Raw genomic sequence first — 21720 nt, 5'->3', positions numbered from 1 at the left:
ATCCTGCGTGGCCACGCAGGAGCTAACAATATTACCAAAGCCCTTTCCTGTTTGATTCTTGCAATCAGACGAGGAAGGAGAGGAAAAGGCGGAAACACATAAGCCAGGTTGAACGACCAAGGTACTGCTAGAGCATCTATCAGTACTGCTTGAGGATCCCTTGATCTGGACCCGTAACAAGGAAGTTTGGCATTCTGACGAGATGCCATCAGATCCAATTCAGGTGTGCCCCATTGATGAATCAATTTTGCAAACACCTCCGGATGGAGTTCCCACTCCCCCGGATGGAAAGTCTGACGACTTAGAAAATCTGCTTCCCAGTTCTCCACACCTGGGATATATATTGCTGATGGCAAGAGTGAGTCTCTGCCCATTGAATTATTTTGGAAACCTCTATTATCGCTACAGAACTCTTTGTTCCCCCTTGATGATTGATATATGCTACAGTTGTGATATTGTCCGACTGGAATCTTATGAATTTGGCCGAAGCCAGCTGAGGCCACGCTTGAAGTGCGTTGAATATCGCTCTCAGTTCCAGAATATTCATTGGTAGTAAGGACTCCTCCTGAGTCCACACACCCTGAGCCTTCAGGGAATTCCAGACTGCACCCCAGCCCAAGAGGCTGGCATCCGTCGTCACTATGACCCATGCTGGCCTGCGGAAGCACATTCCCTGGGACAGATGATCCTGTGACAACCACCAGAGAAGAGAGTCTCTGGTCTCTAGATCCAGATTTATCCGCGGAGATAAATCTGCATAATCCCCATTCCACTGTCTGAGCATGCACAGCTGCAGTGGTCTGAGATGTAAGTGAGCAAACGGAACTATGTCCATTGCCGCTACCATTAGTCCAATTACCTCCATACACTAAGGCACTGATGGCTGAGGAATGGAATGAAGTGCTCGGCAAGTGGTTAAGATCTTTGATTTTCTGACCTCCGTCAGAAAAATCTTCATGACTACCAAGTCTATCAAGAGTTCCTAGGAATGGAACCCTTGTCAGAGGAACAAGTGAACTCTTTTTTTTTTTTTTATGTTCACCTTCCACCCGTGAGTTCGTAGAAAAGCCAACACGATGTCCGTGTGAGATTTGGCTAGATGGTAAGTTGACGCCTGAATCAAAATATCATCCAGATAGGGCGCCACTGCTATGCCCCGCGGCCTTAGAACCGCCAGAAGGGACCCTAGAACCTTTGTGAAAATTCTGGGAGCTGTGGCCAACCCGAAAGGGCCACAAACTGGTAATGTTTGTCCAGGAAGGCGAACCTGAGGAACTGGTGATCTTTGTGGATAGGAATGTGAAGATACACATCCTTCAAATCCACGGTAGTCATATATTGACCCTCCTGGATCATTGGTAAAATTGTTCGTATGGTCTCCATCTTGAACGATGAAATTTGTTTAGAGTTTTGAGATATAAAATCAGTCTGAAGGTTCCCTCTTTTTTGGGAACCACGAACAGATTGGAGTAAAACCCCTGCCCCTGTAATACTTTTGGAACCGGGCAGATTACACCCATGGTATAGAGGTCTTCTACACAGCGTAAGAACGCCTCTCTTTTTGACTGGTTTACAGACAAACGTGAAAGATGAAATCTCCCCCTCGGGAGAGAATCTTTGAATTCTAAACGATACCCCTGGGTCTTCCCCAAGCCTGAGCGAAGAGAGAAAGTCTGCCCCCTACTAGATCCGGTCCCGGATCAGGGGCTGCCCCTTCATGCTGACTTGGTAGCAGCAGCGGGCTTCTTGGCCTGCTTACCTTTATTCCAGGTCTGGTTAGGTCTCCAGACTGACTTGAATTGAGCAAAATTCCCCTCCTGCTTGGAGGTGGATGAGGAAGTAGAGGGACCGCCTTTAAAGTTTTGAAAGGAACGAAAATTATTCTGTTTGGTCCTCATTTTAGTCGTCTTGTCCTGAGGAAGGGCATGACCTTTACCTCCAGTAATGTCAGAAGTGATCTCCTTTAGTTCAGGTCCGAATAGGGTCTTACCCTTAAAGGGAATAGCTAAAAGCTTAGATTTCGATGACACATCAGCAGACCACGACTTAAGCCATAACACTCTATGCGCTAAAATGGCAAAGCCTGCATTCTTAGCCGCTAATTTAGCCATTTGGAAAGCGGCATCTGTAATAAAAGAATTTGCTAGCTTGAGAGCCTTAATTCTATCCAAAATATCATCTAATGGGGTCTCAACCTTAAGAGACTCCTCTAGAGCCTCAAACCAAAAAGCTGCTGCAGTAGTTACTGGAACAAAGCACGCTATAGGTTGCAGAAGAAAACCCTGATGAATAAACAACTTCTTTAGAAGCCCTTCTAATTTTTTATCCATAGTATCTTTGAAAGCACAACTGTCCTGGGTAGAAATGGCTCCCTCCACCTTAGGGACCGACTGCCAAGAATCCCGAATGGTGTCAGATATGGGAAACATTTTCTTAAAAGTAGGAGGGGGAGAGAACGGAATTGCCTGGTCTATCCCACTCCTTAGTAACAATGTCCGAAATTCTTCTAGGGACTGGAAAAACATTGGTGTAAGTAGGGACCTCTAGATATTTATCAATTTTACACAGTTTCTCTGGCGGGATGACAATAGGGTCACAATCATCCAGAGTCGCTAAAACCTCCCTGAGTAACAAGCGGAGGTGTTCAAGCTTAAACTTAAAGGCCGTCATAGCTGAGTCTGAGGGGACATCTTTCCTGAATCAGAAAGCTCTCCCTCAGACAGCAATTCCCCCACCCCCAAATCAGAACACTGAGGGTACATTGGAGATGGCCAATAAAGCATCAGAGGGCTCAGCATTTACTCTAATACCGGACCTACTGCGCTTACCCTGTAAACCAGGCAGTTTAGATAATACCTCTGTAAGGGTAGTAGACATAACTGCAGCCATATCTTGCAGGGTGAAAGAATTAGACACACTAGAAGTAATTGGCGTCACTTGAGGGGGGCGTTAAAGGTTGTGACACTTGGGGAGAAGTAGATGGCATAACCCGATTCTCTTCTGACTGAGAATCATCCTGAGACATACTTTTATCAGCTAAAATATGTTCTTTGCAATGTAAGGCCCTTTCAGTACATGAGGGACACATTTGAAGTGGGGGTTCCACAATGGCTTCTAAACACATAGAACATTGGCTTTCCTCAATGTCAGACATGTTAAAACATGCAAGTAATGACCACAAACAGACTTGAAAACACTTTATCTTGTGAAAAAAATAATCTGAAAAACAGTACTGTGCCTTTAAGAGAAAAAAAAAGCATACATTTTTTTCAAAACTGCTATAAAACGATAAAATTATCACAATTTTATGATAAATGAATCCCAACTTGTCAGCTAAGCTTGCCCCACAAGGAAAGGAATACTTAACCCTTAAGAACAAAAAACGTTATACTAAAAACGTTATAGTTAAACAAAAACACCCCCTGCACCTCGCCAAAGCCGTGCTGTGGCGCCTAACTGCCCTCAGGGGTCTGCAAAATCGGATTAACCCTTTGATTAGGCCCAAACTGTCCTGAAAGGCCCACCGGAGTTGGAGCTTGCATGGGAAAAACAACTGCGCAACTGAGGCGTGAAAATAGGCCCCGCCCATCACTCTGTCTCACAGCCTAACAATAACCGCACCAGAGCGGTCTAAAACCTAGCCATTTGGGTTCATATACCCATCTAAGTGAAGCCATGTGTACCCTCCATTGTTAAAATAAATTCAAAACGTTTGCCACGAAAAAGTTATCTTTAACTCCCAACATAGAAACGTTTGCCCACAAACATCATATTATCAGTGTCAACCAATTTTTATAGCCCAACATACAGGTCCAGTAATACTCCTCTCTATACATTAGGATTACTGCTTACCCTTTCCCTCATGGGGATACTGTCAGCCAATTCTGAAATAACAGTCTCTCCAGAAAAAAAATTACTGAACATACCTCAATGCTTGTAGTATGAAAAACATTCCTCACACTGAAGTTTAAGTACTCCTCTTCCCATTCTGTGGGAACTACTCTGGATCTTAGTAACAACTGCTAAGATCATCAGTCTCAAGGCAGAAGTCTTCATCCATCTGCTGCCTGGAAAAAAATAGCACTCGCCAGTACCATTTAAAATAAAAAATAAAAAGTCTTGCTTGAAGAAAATAAAAACTAACATATTATCACCTCTTTCACTTTACCCTTCCAATTACTTAGAGTAGGCAAAGAGAATGACTGGGGGGTGGAGTCAAGGGAGGAGCTATATAGACAGCTCTGCTGTGGTGCTCTTTGCCACTTCCTGTTAGCAGGAGGATAATATCCCACAAGGATGAATCCGTGGACTCGTCGTATCTTATAGAAGAAAAAAAAACCAAAACAAAAAAAAAACCACATATATATGCACTCCACTAATGGTAAAAGAGAAAACAGGGATACAAAAGTGATATAAACATGTGCAAGCAAGTTATAATAGGAACATCATGTCACAAAGATAATTTTGCACATAGAAATATGTTTTAGGAGTAGCTCCCCATAAAGGGGACTCCTGACCACAGTTCAGCAATCATTTAGCCTAAGCTAACCCTGGAATCATGGGTTGGAATCTCATTTTCACCACCGGGTGCAATCCAAAGTAGCCCATTGCTGTAGGTTTTTAAACATCAACCACAGTGACTCCGTCATTGTATGTCCCTTAGATGAAGTAAGAGAATGCAGGTACTTCAAACCCCAACCAGGAGAGCTGGCCGCAGTTTCCCGGTGAGGAATCAAAGCGGAGTCACCCTCATCAACCTTCACGCAAAGGTAGGGGATGGGATCACTGAATTGCTGTATCTCTGGGCGGTTAGATGACATGAACTCCCCAGTCCCTGGTGAGTGACTACCCTTTAGACCAGAGTCGTGAGCTGCAGGCAGGCTGTCAGAATGGGAGTGGAGCACATATACATAATCCTCTCCCTTGTCTGATCTTCCTTCCATTTGTAGTGTCCCAATGCGAGGTAAAGATGTTCCCTCTATGTCTAGGTTACACGATGGTGCCGGATCAGGTCTCACTTGAGCTGTGTATTGGGCACCGACCTCCATAACTGCACATTGATCTTCTGAAATAATGGCTTTAATTCTGATGCACATCTGGTGTTCGAACTCATCTAATAGAGAAGCTTTAGTATCTCCAGGCTGCTTCCAATAGAATATCAAGTTTCTATTCTAAAACCATGCAGTATGATAAACTGCTGCAGGTCCCTTTACCCCGGGGGATGAAATGTGCTGTATTCTAAGCTTGTGGATTACATGTCTCATAGGTGGAAGAGGCTTTTAGCTCCTGTAATGGCGACGCTCACCACATGGCTGTACTGAAGGGTATGAGCTAGTGGCACGTTTACAAGGCAGTCACTTTGTCCATTACATGTTCCTAGGGTAGATTTGAGGTTTTGGGTGTTTTTGCTAAGAATTAAAGCTTATATTTAGTAGATTACCCCAAATATTAGATCTAGGTGCCCCCCAGTAACACATCCAGTTGCTTTAGTAGTTGTCTCTCCCCCCCCCCCCAATCATACAATTTGAAAATAATCATAAGCTCCTAAACTCTAACAGGATACCAAGAGAACATTTTTACTAGCATAAAAACAGAATTTATGTTTACCTGATAAATTACTTTCTCCAACGGTGTGTCCGGTCCACGGCGTCATCCTTACTTGTGGGATATTCTCTTCCCCAACAGGAAATGGCAAAGAGCCCAGCAAAGCTGGTCACATGATCCCTCCTAGGCTCCGCCTACCCCAGTCATTCGACCGACGTTAAGGAGGAATATTTGCATAGGAGAAACCATATGATACCGTGGTGACTGTAGTTAAAGAAAATAAATTATCAGACCTGATTAAAAAACCAGGGCGGGCCGTGGACCGGACACACCGTTGGAGAAAGTAATTTATCAGGTAAACATAAATTCTGTTTTCTCCAACATAGGTGTGTCCGGTCCACGGCGTCATCCTTACTTGTGGGAACCAATACCAAAGCTTAAGGACACGGATGAAGGGAGGGAGCAAATCAGGTCACCTAAATGGAAGGCACCACGGCTTGCAAAACCTTTCTCCCAAAAACAGCCTCAGAAGAAGCAAAAGTATCAAACTTGTAAAATTTGGTAAAAGTGTGCAGTGAAGACCAAGTCGCTGCCCTACATATCTGATCAACAGAAGCCTCGTTCTTGAAGGCCCATGTGGAAGCCACAGCCCTAGTGGAATGAGCTGTGATTCTTTCAGGAGGCTGCCGTCCGGCAGTCTCGTAAGCCAATCTGATGATGCTTTTAATCCAAAAAGAGAGAGAGGTAGAAGTTGCTTTTTGACCTCTCCTTTTACCAGAATAAACAACAAACAAGGAAGATGTTTGTCTAAAATCCTTTGTAGCATCTAAATAGAATTTTAGAGCGCGAACAACATCCAAATTGTGCAACAAACGTTCCTTCTTCGAAACTGGTTTCGGGCACAAAGAAGGCACGACTATCTCCTGGTTAATGTTTTTGTTAGAAACAACTTTTGGAAGAAAACCAGGTTTAGTACGTAAAACCACCTTATCTGCATGGAACACCAGATAAGGAGGAGAACACTGCAGAGCAGATAATTCTGAAACTCTTCTAGCAGAAGAAATTGCAACCAAAAACAAAACTTTCCAAGATAATAACTTAATATCAACGGAATGTAAGGGTTCAAACGGAACCCCCTGAAGAACTGAAAGAACTAAGTTGAGACTCCAAGGAGGAGTCAAAGGTTTGTAAACAGGCTTGATTCTAACCAGAGCCTGAACAAAGGCTTGAACATCTGGCACAGCTGCCAGTTTTTTGTGGAGTAACACAGACAAGGCAGAAATCTGTCCCTTCAAGGAACTTGCAGATAATCCTTTCTCCAATCCTTCTTGAAGAAAGGATAGAATCTTAGGAATCTTTACCTTGTCCCAAGGGAATCCTTTAGATTCACACCAACAGATATATTTTTTCCATATTTTGTGGTAAATTTTTCTAGTTACAGGCTTTCTGGCCTGAACAAGAGTATCAATAACAGAATCTGAGAACCCTCGTTTTGATAAGATCAAGCGTTCAATCTCCAAGCAGTCAGCTGGAGTGAGACCAGATTCGGATGTTCGAACGGACCTTGAACAAGAAGGTCTCGTCTCAAAGGTAGCTTCCATGGTGGAGCCGATGACATATTCACCAGATCTGCATACCAAGTCCTGCGTGGCCACGCAGGAGCTATCAAGATCACCGACGCCCTCTCCTGATGGATCCTGGCTACCAGCCTGGGGATGAGAGGAAACGGCGGGAATACATAAGCTAGTTTGAAGGTCCAAGGTGCTACTAGTGCATCTACTAGAGTCGCCTTGGGATCCCTGGATCTGGACCCGTAGCAAGGAACCTTGAAGTTCTGACGAGAGGCCATCAGATCCATGTCTGGAATGCCCCACAGTTGAGTAATTTGGGCAAAGATTTCCGGATGGAGTTCCCACTCCCCCGGATGTAATGTCTGACGACTCAGAAAATCCGCTTCCCAATTTTCCACTCCTGGGATGTGGATTGCAGACAGGTGGCAGGAGTGAATCTCCGCCCATTGAATGATTTTGGTCACTTCTTCCATCGCCAGGGAACTCCTTGTTCCCCCCGATGGTTGATGTACGCAACAGTCGTCATGTTGTCTGATTGAAACCGTATGAACTTGGCCTTTGCTAGCTGAGGCCAAGCCTTGAGAGCATTGAATATCGCTCTCAGTTCCAGAATATTTATCGGTAGAAGAGATTCTTCCCGAGACCAAAGACCCTGAGCTTTCAGGGATCCCCAGACCGCGCCCCAGCCCATCAGACTGGCGTCGGTCGTGACAATGACCCACTCTGGTCTGCGGAAGGTCATCCCTTGTGACAGGTTGTCCAGGGACAGCCACCAACGGAGTGAGTCTCTGGTCCTCTGATTTACTTGTATCTTCGGAGACAAGTCTGTATAGTCCCCATTCCACTGACTGAGCATGCACAGTTGTAATGGTCTTAGATGGATGCGCGCAAAAGGAACTATGTCCATTGCCGCTACCATCAAACCTATTACTTCCATGCACTGCGCTATGGAAGGAAGAGGAACGGAATGAAGTGTTTGACAAGAGTTTAGAAGTTTTGTTTTTCTGGCCTCTGTCAGAAAAATCCTCATTTCTAAGGAGTCTATTATTGTTCCCAAGAAGGGAACCCTTGTTGACGGAGATAGAGAACTCTTTTCTACGTTCACTTTCCATCCGTGAGATCTGAGAAAGGCCAGGACTATGTCCGTGTGAGCCTTTGCTTGAGGAAGGGACGACGCTTGAATCAGAATGTCGTCCAAGTAAGGTACTACTGCAATGCCCCTTGGTCTTAGCACCGCTAGAAGGGACCCTAGTACCTTTGTGAAAATCCTTGGAGCAGTGGCTAATCCGAAAGGAAGTGCCACGAACTGGTAATGCTTGTCCAGGAATGCGAACCTTAGGAACCGATGATGTTCCTTGTGGATAGGAATATGTAGATACGCATCCTTTAAATCCACCGTGGTCATGAATTGACCTTCCTGGATGGAAGGAAGAATTGTTCGAATGGTTTCCATTTTGAACGATGGAACCTTGAGAAACTTGTTTAGGATCTTAAAAAAAAAAAAAAAAACTCTAAGCCATCTCCGTGGAGATGTTGCCTGTACAACGGCAAAGAGAATGACTGGGGTAGGCGGAGCCTAGGAGGGATCATGTGACCAGCTTTGCTGGGCTCTTTGCCATTTCCTGTTGGGGAAGAGAATATCCCACAAGTAAGGATGACGCCGTGGACCGGACACACCTATGTTGGAGAAATGTTATGTTCTATCCAAATCCTGAATGTTTAATTGTCACATTAAAGCCCCTTTTATAACTCAGTGTTGATTCAATTATATTCCTCTTAACCTAGCCAGGGATCTAATCTCCTTATTCTCTACATCTACTGGGATAAGCAGTTTATTTTGAATACATACATTTGCTACTGGGCTTTTCAGTCTTTAGATAAGATAACAATGGCAAAAACAGAACGAAAATTAATTTTTCATGATTCAGTTAAAATGTTATGCTCTAAAAAACACAAACCCACTACTATTAAAAATGTATTAAATCATTCTCTTGGCAGCATTTGTTGAAAGGCACATGTAAATTTCCTCAACAGCAGCAACTTACTAATGGTAGCTAGCTGGTGATTGGTAGTTACACACAATGTGTCTGTTGTAATTGGCTCACCAGATGTGTTATGCTCCAGAGCAGAAATGCGCTACTGGGAGTAAGCTGAATAAATATGTTAATCGCTTTGCAGAGGTTATTATTATTATCAGGTATTTGTAGAGCGCCAACAGATTCCGCAGCGCTGGTTGACAGTTATATACAATCAATAGTGCAATAAAAAATACTTTAACACATTAGAGCATTTTTTTGGCACACTTTAATATCCCTTTAAGTCAGATTTTTTAATCACAGATCTAAAGTAACCTTTAGTCCGATACTAAGCATATTTGTTGTTGAAATATATAAAATACTAAATGCTGAAGTTTCAACATGCCCCAACTACACACAAACAAAAACCATATGACAATATGTTTATGTGGTAATTGGATCAAGCACGTTTTACTGGCATACAAAAAGCACTTAGATGATAAAAAGAGAACAAACCGCAGCGCAGAGGTACACTTGGGCCAAAAGCTGGATTCCACCCACAACATCAAAAGTGCAAATAGCATAACAGAAATACAGTCGGTATTACAGAATGTGTTATTACTGAAAAAAAAGCATTTGTTTTTCAAATCTCTTATGTTACTGGATATTAACCACACAATCGTTTTCCAAGGGGCATGCTTGGGCATAGATTTACAGGAGAGCAAATGTAAACTGGGACATTATTAGAAACATTAGCTCATACAAGTGCTCCCAGCATGCCAAGTTAATTTAAAGAAAAAGCATATCCTACTGTGTGCGATTCATGGGAACTTTTAAACCACCCATTTTGCTGGCTCCAGTGACCTTAAACACTGAATAAATTGAAAAAGCAAATCCCCCTTAAGCCCTGAGCAGGCAACATTATTTTATGAAAGATGTAACTAAACAAACGTAATAAATTAAGCAACTCTAGTTGTTTCCTTGTTAAACAGGGTTACAGCAAGCAAACTTTATGTGATAGACTCACACAAAGAATTACTGGAAGACTCAAGAAGTCAAAGATTCCAAGAAATATTTCATTTGATAGGTTTGGTTGTCCTTATAAATCATTTGTTTGTGAGAGTTTCTTGCTGTTTTTCTCTCATTAAAAAGGGACATTTAACAGGAAAAATATATTTCCAGTGTATAGTACACTACTGTTGTCTTATTGCTGGAAGGTATTTTTATGTAAATACTTTATTTCAGACTTGTCAGTTACGCTCTACAGACAATCATTTTCTCAAACCAAACAGCCAACAGTAGTGTATTGCTTGCCATGAACTGCAGATATGTTCCTTTAATGTAAATTAGACATTTGCTTTAATAGGGATTAAAGAAAAAACACAATTTTTTGGGGTGTGTAATCCAGACAGAGTATACAAATGTTTAAGACATTTTCATTTTGCATTTGGCAGCCAACGAACCTGTCAAATTAGTTAACCTTTATCACAAACTTTACCAGATACTGGGGAACTATTTAGTTTAGATCAAGTTTTAGTATTGTTTTTTTTTTAGGTTTATTAACCCTTTCCTGATGGAGCTAATTTGTCTACATTGGAACTAAGTTCCAATGTAAACAAATTGAAATCACACTATCGTTCATGTAATTGCGTGATTTCAATGATGGGATCAGGTCAGGGGGGAGTTCCTAGGACGCTAGGTACTCCCTTTAGTCTGTGATACTATTTAACAAGCCACTATGGCTTCAGGACAGCCAAACGGCATAGAACATCCTAATGGCGGGAAAGGGTTAAGATAGAAAAATTAAGGAGCTCAAGTAATTGTATGGATGGGACTTAATGTTCTCTGCATGAAAAGCATAAGGAATTAAATTAGGTCTTCAATTACTGCATAATATCACCATTTTATAGTACGAGAGTAAAATTTACAGATTCATTCGATATGTTTTGTACCAGTTTGCAAAAATGATGTAGTTCTACAAATTCTTACTTCACAATTTATCATTGTGAGCAGATACAAATTGTACTTGCTTTGCTTTTAATATTATGGTTCGTTTTTCCTTAAAAAATAAATAAAAAAAAATTAAAAAAAATCTTAAAATGAATTCCTTACTAATACTTATTCACGGAATGGGATTTTTCATATAGATTGTAAAGAAACAATCCCTATTATGTCATACAGAGAGTGAACTGACTGAAGATTTGTACACAATTTTTTTTTTTAAATACCTTTTTTGAACCTCTTTTCTTTGCGACACTCTGTTCCGTTTTACTTTCTTTTCCTCGAAGAACATCAATAAAGTCTTTCTTGGAGACAGATGAGATGAGTTTACTCCGCTTTCTCTCAGAGCCTCCCACCTCCTTTAGTTTGTCACTGATGTTACCCTGATGTGTTCGGACAGCATTAAATAGTTGCACAACACCCCTAAATGAAAAAGAACACATTACAATCATTCAACAGCTAAAATATGAAATCAGAAAAAGCAATAGAAACAGCCAAATTGCAGCAGTTATTTTAACCTCTAGAGCAGGGATTCCTGGCGTCTGAACTACGAAGGGAAATAAAAAAATTCCATCCTTATATTCACTAAAATGAAGTTTATCATTTCCTTCAATTATCCATAACTGGTGATATCTGACTGTCACCAATAGAAATCAGATATTCTCACGATATAAAAATGTGTGCTCATCATAACTTCAAAACCACAATAGTTAGATCTGCATTCTTCCTGCCAACAAAAACTTGTAAACATAGCTGGCCAGATATCAGTGAGCTCTGCACCTACATTAAAGGGACAGTAAAATCATAATTAGACTCATTAGACAGAGCACATTATTTTAAACATTTTTCTTATTTACTTGTATTTAATTTGCTTCCTTCTCTTGTAATCCTTTGTTGAAAGGTTTATCTAGGTACGCTCAGGAGCAGCAAAGAACCTAGGTTCTAGCTGCTGATTGGTGGCTGCATATATACACCAATTTTCATTAGTTCACCCATGTGCTCAGTTAGAAACCAGTAGTGCATTGCTGCTTCTTCAACAAAGCATTCCAAGAGAATGAAGCAAATTTGATAACAGAAGTAAACTGGAAAGTCGTTTAAAATGGTATGTTCTACCTAAATCCCTTTAAGCTGCCAAACAGTAAAGACGTTTTCTATCAACAACCATAGGATGATCGAAACATGACAATAGATGAGCAGCTCTCAGTGTCAAAATAGACTAACCATCTACTTTTTTTTTTTTTTTTAAATATAATTTTTATTGTTTTTCATAACATACATTATGACGCATATAATTGAAAAGTTATTACATCATAAACAAATCAGAACAAATAATATTAGAATTAGTGATGACTGTAGGATTCAAGTCACATTAGGTCATTCATACAATACCCAAAATGTTACAGTATCGGTAGATATGGACACATTCATGTGACAAAAACATCAAATAAAACAAGACAAAGAAAAGGAAAAGAAAATAGAAAAAAAAAAAAAAAAAAGGAGAAAAAAGGAAAAAAACAAGGGAAGATGGGGGGGGGGGGGACTCATTTCTCGAACATAGTATTACTAGAGCAACTAAACAACAACAAAAAAGAGTGGTGGGGAGGGAAATCTATTATCCCAACCACGAATTGGGTAGATGACCAAGATTTATATTTTGTTGAACATTATCCGAATTTATCAGCGGTTTAACTAATTGAATTTGCGCAATATCTGGAATAGTATTAATAACCCCTGTCCATTTTTTAAAATACGCTTCCAGTTGGGCATTATTAGGATTTTGAAAATTAAATTGCTCTAACGTGCTTTGAGTGAGCAGAGCTTTATAAATTCTTAGAAGGTGCAGAGTGTGCTCTCCATATTCTTAAGATAAGATTACAGGCTATAAACACAATTGTATTCATTAAATTGTAGTTTTTAGAACAACTAATATTTAACCAAGAACACCAATTGTTGTCGGCGGAGATAAAAGTCTAGTAATAATACTGCATTCATCCAATAATTGATTTTTGCCCATCCCCCTTCTAAAGTGTACAAATTAGCTTGTATTAACTAGAAAACACTAACCACCATTTCAAAGTAAAGAGATCTTAAAATAGGCGTTAATGGGTTTGGAAGCCATTTTAAACCATAAGAAAATCATCCAGAATATGCTTCTGTAATAACATTATCAGGATTCTGCACCAGCCCAAGATTCAAGGCAAAAGGCCAATGTATAAATAGCAAACCAATTAAAGGGACATGAAATTCAACATTTTTTTCCTTTTAGGATTCAGATAAAGCATTCCATTTTAAAACAACTTTCTAATTTACTACTAATATACATTTTGTTTTGTTCTCTTGGTATCCATTGTTGAGCAAGTATACCTAGGTATGCTCAGGAGCAGCAATGTACTACTACGAGCTAACTTCTGCATGTATATGCCTTGTTATTGGTTCCCACAATGTATTAGCTAGCTCCCAGTAGTGCATAGTTAATCCTTAAAAAAAAAATAGCAAAAGAATGAAGCAAAATTTGGGAATATAAATAAATTAGAAAGTTGTTAAAAGATGAATGTTTGATCAGAATCATGAAAAAAAAATTGGGTTTCATGTAACTTTAAAGGGACAGTCCAGTCCAAAATAAACTTTCATGATTCAGATAGGACGTATAATTTTAAACAACTTTCCAATTTACTTTTATCACAAATTTTGCTTTGTTCTCTTGGCATTCTTAGTTAAAAGCTAAACCTAGGAGGTTTATATGCTAATTTCTTAGACCTTGAAGGCCGCCTCTAAGCTAAATGCATTTTGACAGTTTTTTTTACCACTAGAGGGTGTTAGTTCATGTGAATCATAGATAACACTGTGCACACGCACATGGAGTTACCTAGGAGTAAGCACTGATTGGCTAAAATGCAAATATGTCAAAAGAACTGAAATAAGGGGGCAGTCTGTAGGAGGCTTATATACAAGATAATCACAGAGGTAAAACGTATATTAATATAACACTGTTGATTATGCAAAACTAGGGAATGGGTAATAAAGGGATTATCTATCTTTTAAAATAATAAAAATTCTGGTGTAGACTGTCCCTTTAAAGTGACGGTAAACTCTCCCCTTTTTAAAATCAGATCTGGAATGTAAGCACTATTTTAGATGAAGTTTAATTCATTAGCTGTAATGAAGATGCAGTATAACATGCTTTTTAATATAGATATGAAATTCAAATACTGCATGCTCTTCCGCCCACTTCAAAAGTAAAATTTTCTGTCAGCTAACAGATTGAATTGTTGTCCAATCAGCGCTCTCCCCATCTGGCACTTTTGTTGTAGCTAGAGCATTGATTGGAGAGTAATTCAATCATTTAGCTGACAGGAAAATTGACTTTTGAAGTGGGTGGTGTAACGTGGGGTATTTGAATTTCATATCTATATTAATAACTAAGTTATAGCGCATCTTCATTACAGCTAATGAATTAAACTCCATCTAAAATAGCACTTACATTCCAGATCTGATTTTAAAAAGGGGAGAATTTACCATCACTTTAAGGGGAATTCACCTCTGAAGCTATAAGGAGGGGGGATTTGGTCAATATCAGATGAGCTTCACTGGACAAAATATATAACTTAACTATATAGACAGAATTAGCAAGGCACTTGAAGTAGCAAACAAATATTTCCAACAAGACAGATTTATTTCTGTTGTCAAATTAAACTCTGCATATTTGGCTCCTTCAGGTCCAAACTGAAAAATAAAAGTCCTATTAGAAACAGACTACAGATAGTGCACATTTCTACATTAAACTTAAAAAGTGCAAAGAAAGAAAGTAGATTTTTATTTTTTTACCTAGTGGCAATTCTCTGCAGGTTTCTCTCCACTTCTTTGCCTTTGACAACATCTGGCTTCACTCTGCACATCATTTCCCATTGCCGTTTTTTATCAAGCTGCATTATAAAATGTTACATGAGGGAAGAAGGCGCATTAAACAAGACAGAAAAAGTACACTATATAAATATATTGCACCCTGAAATACGTCAATAATAGTCTGGCTTTAATATCACCTTTTAAGTTTATTATGAAACAGAAAGCTCATCGAACAAACATTTTAAAAAGGGACATTAAATGGATACTAAACACTTTTTCTATAATGACTCAGATAGAGCATGCAATTTTAAGCAACTTTCTAATATACTCCTATTATCAATTTCTTTGTTCTCTTGGTATCTTTATTTGAAAAGCAGGAATGTAAAGCTAAGGAGCCGGTCGTTCAGCATATAGGTACCACTTGCCGATTATTTTAATACAATGTTGCTGCCAATCAGCAAGCGCTATTCAAGGGTGCTGAACCAAAAATGGGCGGGCACCTAAGCTTTTATTTATGCTTTTTCAAATAAAGAAGCAAGAGAATGAAGAAAAATTTATAATAGGAGTAAATTAGAAAGTTGCTTAAAATTGCATGCTCTATCCGAATCGTAAAAGAAAAACATTTGGGGTTAGAGTCCCTTTAACGAAAATTGTAACCTCCCTCATACAGGGCCATATTACAAGTTGATTGCAAAATATTGCTTATGCTAAAGCAATATTTGCACTTAACTTAGTAATAGCGCAAACATCTACTGCTTATATGAAAGTCAGAGTGTTATTGCATTGTCTTATTATGCTCTCGGTAATTATGCAATGCTACTGTAATTAGTGGCTATCACATAAATAGCCAAATGTGATGCCTAACATACCAGCTACTGACTAATAATACTGATAATTACAATAAAACCAAAACACCATCACCAGAGTTAGTAAACATAAGTTATTTATGCATTCATTTTGTTCATTTTTTTTTTTTTTAACAGAAGTGGGCTGCAACACCCTCTTCGGCAGCTAAAGAGTTAAAGAAAATTAACCTATTTTCCTTGCGTCCCCCACAAACAAATGAAGTAACGTCCCTCCATTTCTACAAATTAAAAGCATTTTTTTTTTCTCTTTAGGAAAAACTGAGCAGCTTCATTAAGGGCTTGTTTTTAATAGTTTTCTACTTGTGGTAATCTTATAATACAGCTGCCGGGTACAAAAGCACTCTTTCACGGACTATACCTTCATAATGCTGGGCAGACGCACCATGAATTTATGACCAACATTTGGCATTTCAACAAAAAATTACTACATTTTAACCATTACTGTTGTAAAAAAAAAAAAATCACCACTGTAGGGTTTTATTTCTTCACCTCCGTTTCATACAGAAAAAACCCCTCTTAAAATAAATACATATTTTGAGAGTCAGCAAGTGTCCATTTGCTAGACACATCTGAATTATACAGAGCACCTACAGGCATTTTGTCTTCTGGACACAATTATATTTTCCAAATGGGCACAAGGAACCCAACAAGTTTTTATGAGGACATTAGTATTAGGATATTACTACATTGCGGTATAATAATAATAATAATAATAATAATAATAATAATAATAATAATAAAAGGGACATAAAACAAGTTGGGATAGAGACAAAATACAATATGTACTTTAATTACTTGACCTGCAAATTTATACTGCAGTGCCTCACCATTAACCCTTTCTTTTAAGTTTCCGATTTGTAAAGCTCTAACTCCTCCCCACATATTTACTTCTATGGCTGTATCTATATCTATTGTTCTTTTGGTAGAATGCAAAAGTGAACAGGGATTATCTGCTGGAGCATGCCTAGAAGCTGTGAACTCAGTTGGAATACAATTATTGTCTAAACACTAATAAGGGTGTGGAGTAGACTGCTCCAGATAGCATGGCTATTTAAAAGACCACTCAATGCAGTAGAATTACATAATTAATAAGTGTATAATAAAAAACACAATCACTTAACACCTACTCTTAATTTCAAATTAGCAGTAGATTTTTTTTCTCTGGCAAATTTATTTTTTCTCCCATTTTCCGGCCCCTTGTATCATGTGAAAGACATCAGCCAATCACAGACTAGTATACGTATATCCTGCTAGCTTGTGCACATGCTCCCCAGAAAGTGTGAATAAAAACAAAATTGGGCAAAATTGGAAAGTGTCTTAAAACGGCTGTTCTATCTGAATCAAATGTTTATTTTGCAAGCAATTTAAAAAAAGAAAAAATGTATACAAACTATTTTTATTTAATTAGCCCTTTTAGGATATGCACAGATCTCAACGTGAATTAGAACACGTCTTGGTTTTGTGTAAAAATGTGCTTTGTCCTACGTCTCTTAAAAGGAACAGTCTAGTCCAAAATAAACTTTCATGATTCAGATAGAGAATGAAATTTTAAACAATTTTCCAAATTACTTTTATCACCAATTTTGCTTTGTTCTCTTGGTATTCTTAGTTGAAAGCTAAACCTAGGAGGTTCATATGCTAATTTCTAAGGCCTTGAAGGTCACCTCTTCCCTCAGGGCATTTTGACAGTTTTTCACCAGTAGAGGGTGTTAGTTCGTGTGTGTCATATAGATAACACTATGCTCACACACGAGGAGTTAAAGGTAGCCAGCTCAGATTGGCTAAAATGGATGTCTGTCATAAGAACTGAAATAAGGGGGCAGTTTGCAGAGGCTTAGATACAAGGTAATCACAGAGGTAAAAATAATATTAATATATCCGTGTTGGTTATGCAAAACTGGGGAATAGGTAACAAAGGGATTATCTATATTTTTAAACAAAAATTCTGGTGTAGACTGTCTCTTTAAAGATGAACCATAACCTGAAACCTAGGTTTTCAATATTCTGCATACATCTACTATTCTATTTGCAGGTTACAGATTTTGCTTTTTGGTCTCTCTAGGGCGAGTGGAGAAAATCTTCGCGCAAAAGGAGTTTTAAAAAGGGGCAGTAAACATTTTGTACTAACAATTTTCTGCATAATTCCAATAGATAAACATATCAGCAGAGTCTGAATGTTACTCAACACTTTTTTTATAATGATCAAACTCCACTCACCGTATAATTATCGTAAGTTGTGCTTCCTAGATGCGCAAAGCAAAAACAACTTTCTCGCTTTATATTTGAACTTTTACTGTCCTAAGCAAAGGCTTCATCAGGGCATTATCTTCTATGATAGTTCAGGTTTATCAGCAACTTACACTCTCTCACTATAATAAATTGCAGTCACTTGTACAACACTGGTAAAACACAAAACTTAAGTCTACAGTACATTAGCATGGATAGTTTAGAACCATTGTGTAGTAGTACGAAACACAGCAAAGGCCCGTTGTGCTTGTCTGAGTAGCTTTGTACACAGTCAACCATCTAATGTTTTTAACCCATTCAAGACAGGGAGCAAGTGCTTAGATTGGAACAAAGTTCCCATGTTAATAGCTGGAAAATTAAAGTCATGGGATAGTTGATGCACTTATGTGATTTCGAGGCCGGGATCAGATCATGGGGGACTGCCTACGTTACTAGGCATGCCCCCCCCACCGTCCGATTTTTAATTTTCTGAAAGGAGGAGGCTGCAGGATGCTCCATGTTGTCCTAACAGCATTAAAGCCCAGTGCTGTTAGAAAGGCATGGAATATCGTCACCGCGAAAAACAAGTCAGAAATAATCTGGTGATGCATTACATCACAAAGTTGATTTATTGGTGCAGTAGTTCAACTATACCCCAAGTAAAGAAATCAACTTCAGATCTCCGACTATAGCGATTTAACACCCCTGCTAAGTGACATGAAGTGATACCAGTTTCCAAATCTCTGGTTTTATCAGAAGTTTTGGCACAGTGAAGTAATTATAAGACTCCTGCACGGTGACTATCAACTTTAAAAAGCTGGTATCTTAAAATAAAGATAATACACAGTTTACTCCTTTAGATAGTATTGTGCCATTATCTTTACAAGGGGTTATGTACTGCAGGTCTGAATATTATTTTTATGGGTTATGTTGGGGGGGGGGGGGCATGGTGAGTTTATAGAACCAAAGGGGCAGTGGCCTGATAAAGTTTAGGAAACACTACACTACAGCATGCCTATAGCAATGGAAGAACTTTAGTCTACACATAATAAAAATGTGGGGATTTTATTTTAAGTTTACTGTCCCCTTTATCTTTAAATAATTCAAATAAAAACCTACTCCCCCAGAACTAAGCACAATTCTTGGAGAATATGTACTATACAGTTACACTAAATTCACCCTTCATTCAGTTGCTGGCAAAGACTGGATTTTATTGGAGACTAACAGTGCGACAGGTTTTCTTTGATCCAACATATTTTACTTAACACCAGACTGCTACCATCAAAACCCGTTTTCCTTCAGATGAAAATCACATTTCTGGCACAGCTTACATTAAAAAAAAAAAAAAAAAAAATCCACTACAGTGCCATTTCCCACTATCCCAATGCTAAGATGAAATATCTCAGTCATTTCTTTTGAAGAGAAAACCAATACGGTAACTCGCTCACTGTAAGGTTGCGTCTGTGGCACATACCTGTTTCTTTTTTTCTAACTTTTCTTGTTTTTCCTTCTCCTTTTCCTTCTCCAGGGCCTTGCTTTTCACCAGTATCGTGCTCGATTTGCCCGTTGATATTTTCTTATTGAGAATTTTTGCCATGGCATCTGCCCATCCTTTATTCGGATCGCCGTCTTCTGAGTCATTGTCATTACCAGAGTCGCCTCCCTCGTTACCACTGTCTGCATCCCCGTCAGAAGAGGAACCCACATCTTCGACATCAGAACCAGCTTCAGATCCTACAGAAAAAAAAAAAAGTAAAAATAATATAAATTGTATTTTCCAACTGAGCTGTAATATACATCAGTTTAAAGCAGTGCGGAGTTCATGGTTTCTGCACAACATTTCCATATGTAAAAAAAAAAAAAAAAAAGTTCCCAACATCAAATAGATTTTGTCTAACACATACAAAGGTTTTTCCTTTCTTTCAACATCAAACACATGCACCCACTGTATGAAATCCAGAATCTTCTCTGATGATGACCCAACAAACCTGATTTTCCTAGAACTTTGTTTCTCCGCTAAAGAAGATTAATATTGGCCAGTAAACAAATAAGATACAAAGCAAAGAAACAAGATTTTATAGAAGGGGGGGGGGAGGCAATTCATTAGCTATCTAGTCTTTGAAAGTGCCACAGTCATTTGGAGGAATTATTCCTATAACAAATGCCAGTATAAGCCAATTCTAAAGCGACATATTATGCCTGCAGCTACCAAACCATTACATTGCCAGCCTCTTTGTAAGTCAAGGTAGTAACGTCATTGTGCACCTAAATTATTTAATGCAAAATATTTTATTCTTTGTCCCATAGGTTTCTCTGGAGAACAGTATATTGTAATTCTATATTTTATTGCAAAAGCCTAGAATACTGAATTGTACGGCATCTATTGTCTCCCTTATTTTCTTTTTTTATTATAGCATTAAAAAAAAAGATCCTAAACACTACATATGTTTCATGCACCTCCCCCTTACCATGGGTGCTGCCATTATGGAACAAAGTTTACACTGCAGGTATATGAAGGAGAGTTACTGCGCATGTGCCAACACACCAGCACTGAAATGTAGTGAGAGATAGATTTCAACATGGTGGTACTTATGACCAGAGGGAGACAGGAAATAACCTCAATACTATGCTTATAAAATGTATTTAGTGGTTAATCCTCCTTTAACCCATAAACTAAACATGGAAATGGCACTTTTCATTACATATAACGTCAAACAACTAGGGGTCAGCATGTAACAACTTCACGTATACTATCAGTACTACATTTAAAACGTAACCCCTTCCCACCGTTAGGACGGCATGAAACCTCCTAGCCGTCTGACCATCCTGAAGCCATAGCCACTTGCTAAATAGGCACTCCCCCCTGACCCAAACCCATCATTGAAAATCACGCGATCGCATGATATACATTTTTACTTATTTGTTTACATCTGAACTTTGTACATATATACCACTTGTCATTGGCTGGTCTGATGTGGTCAGCCAGCTACCACTGGTGAAACACTGCTCCTTCAAAGGATACCAAGAGAATTAAGCAAGTGTGATAATAGAAGTAAAATGTTTTAAGTTATAGCCTCAATTTGCATTCTAAAAGAATGTATTTAGGTTTCATGTCTTTTCAACCCTTATCTACAAATATATGATTCTAGAACCCAAGGGTTTAAGTTGCAGAAAACATAATTTATGTAAGAACTTACCTGATAAATTCATTTCTTTCATATTAGCAAGAGTCCATGAGCTAGTGACGTATGGGATATACATTCCTACCAGGAGGGGCAAAGTTTCCCAAACCTCAAAATGCCTATAAATACACCCCTCACCACACCCACAATTCAGTTTAACGAATAGCCAAGAAGTGGGGTGATAAAAAAGTGCGAAAGCATATAAAATAAGGAATTGGAATAATTGTGCTTTATACAAAAATCATAACCACCACAAAAAAAGGGTGGGCCTCATGGACTCTTGCTAATATGAAAGAAATGAATTTATCAGGAAAGTTCTTACATAAATTATGTTTTCTTTCATGTAATTAGCAAGAGTCCATGAGCTAGTGACGTATGGGATAATGATTACCCAAGATGTGGATCTTTCCACGCAAGAGTCACTAGAGAGGGAGGGATAAAATAAAGACAGCCAATTCCTGCTGAAAATAAT

The 21720-nt window shown here is 38.9% G+C and overlaps 1 protein-coding gene across 1 annotated transcript in view; it reads right to left on the bottom strand.

The window, feature by feature from the left end:
• RRP15 (ribosomal RNA processing 15 homolog) overlaps positions 1 to 21720 on the bottom strand; it is a 102209-nt gene that overhangs the window by 43942 nt on the left and 36547 nt on the right. Inside the window, exons 2-4 of the mRNA XM_053712504.1 lie at positions 19541 to 19800; positions 14957 to 15054; positions 11359 to 11554 (exon numbers count right to left, since the gene is read on the bottom strand). Coding sequence (XP_053568479.1) covers positions 11359 to 11554; positions 14957 to 15054; positions 19541 to 19800 — 554 coding nt within the window. The remainder of the gene's footprint in view (positions 1 to 11358; positions 11555 to 14956; positions 15055 to 19540; positions 19801 to 21720) is intronic.

The sequence above is a fragment of the Bombina bombina genome, chromosome 4 (genome assembly GCF_027579735.1).
Source record: "Bombina bombina isolate aBomBom1 chromosome 4, aBomBom1.pri, whole genome shotgun sequence".
In the NCBI taxonomy this organism is placed as follows: domain Eukaryota; kingdom Metazoa; phylum Chordata; class Amphibia; order Anura; family Bombinatoridae; genus Bombina; species Bombina bombina.
The sequence above is the reverse complement of the archived record's forward strand: the minus strand, read 5'-3'. Positions and strand labels throughout refer to the sequence as shown.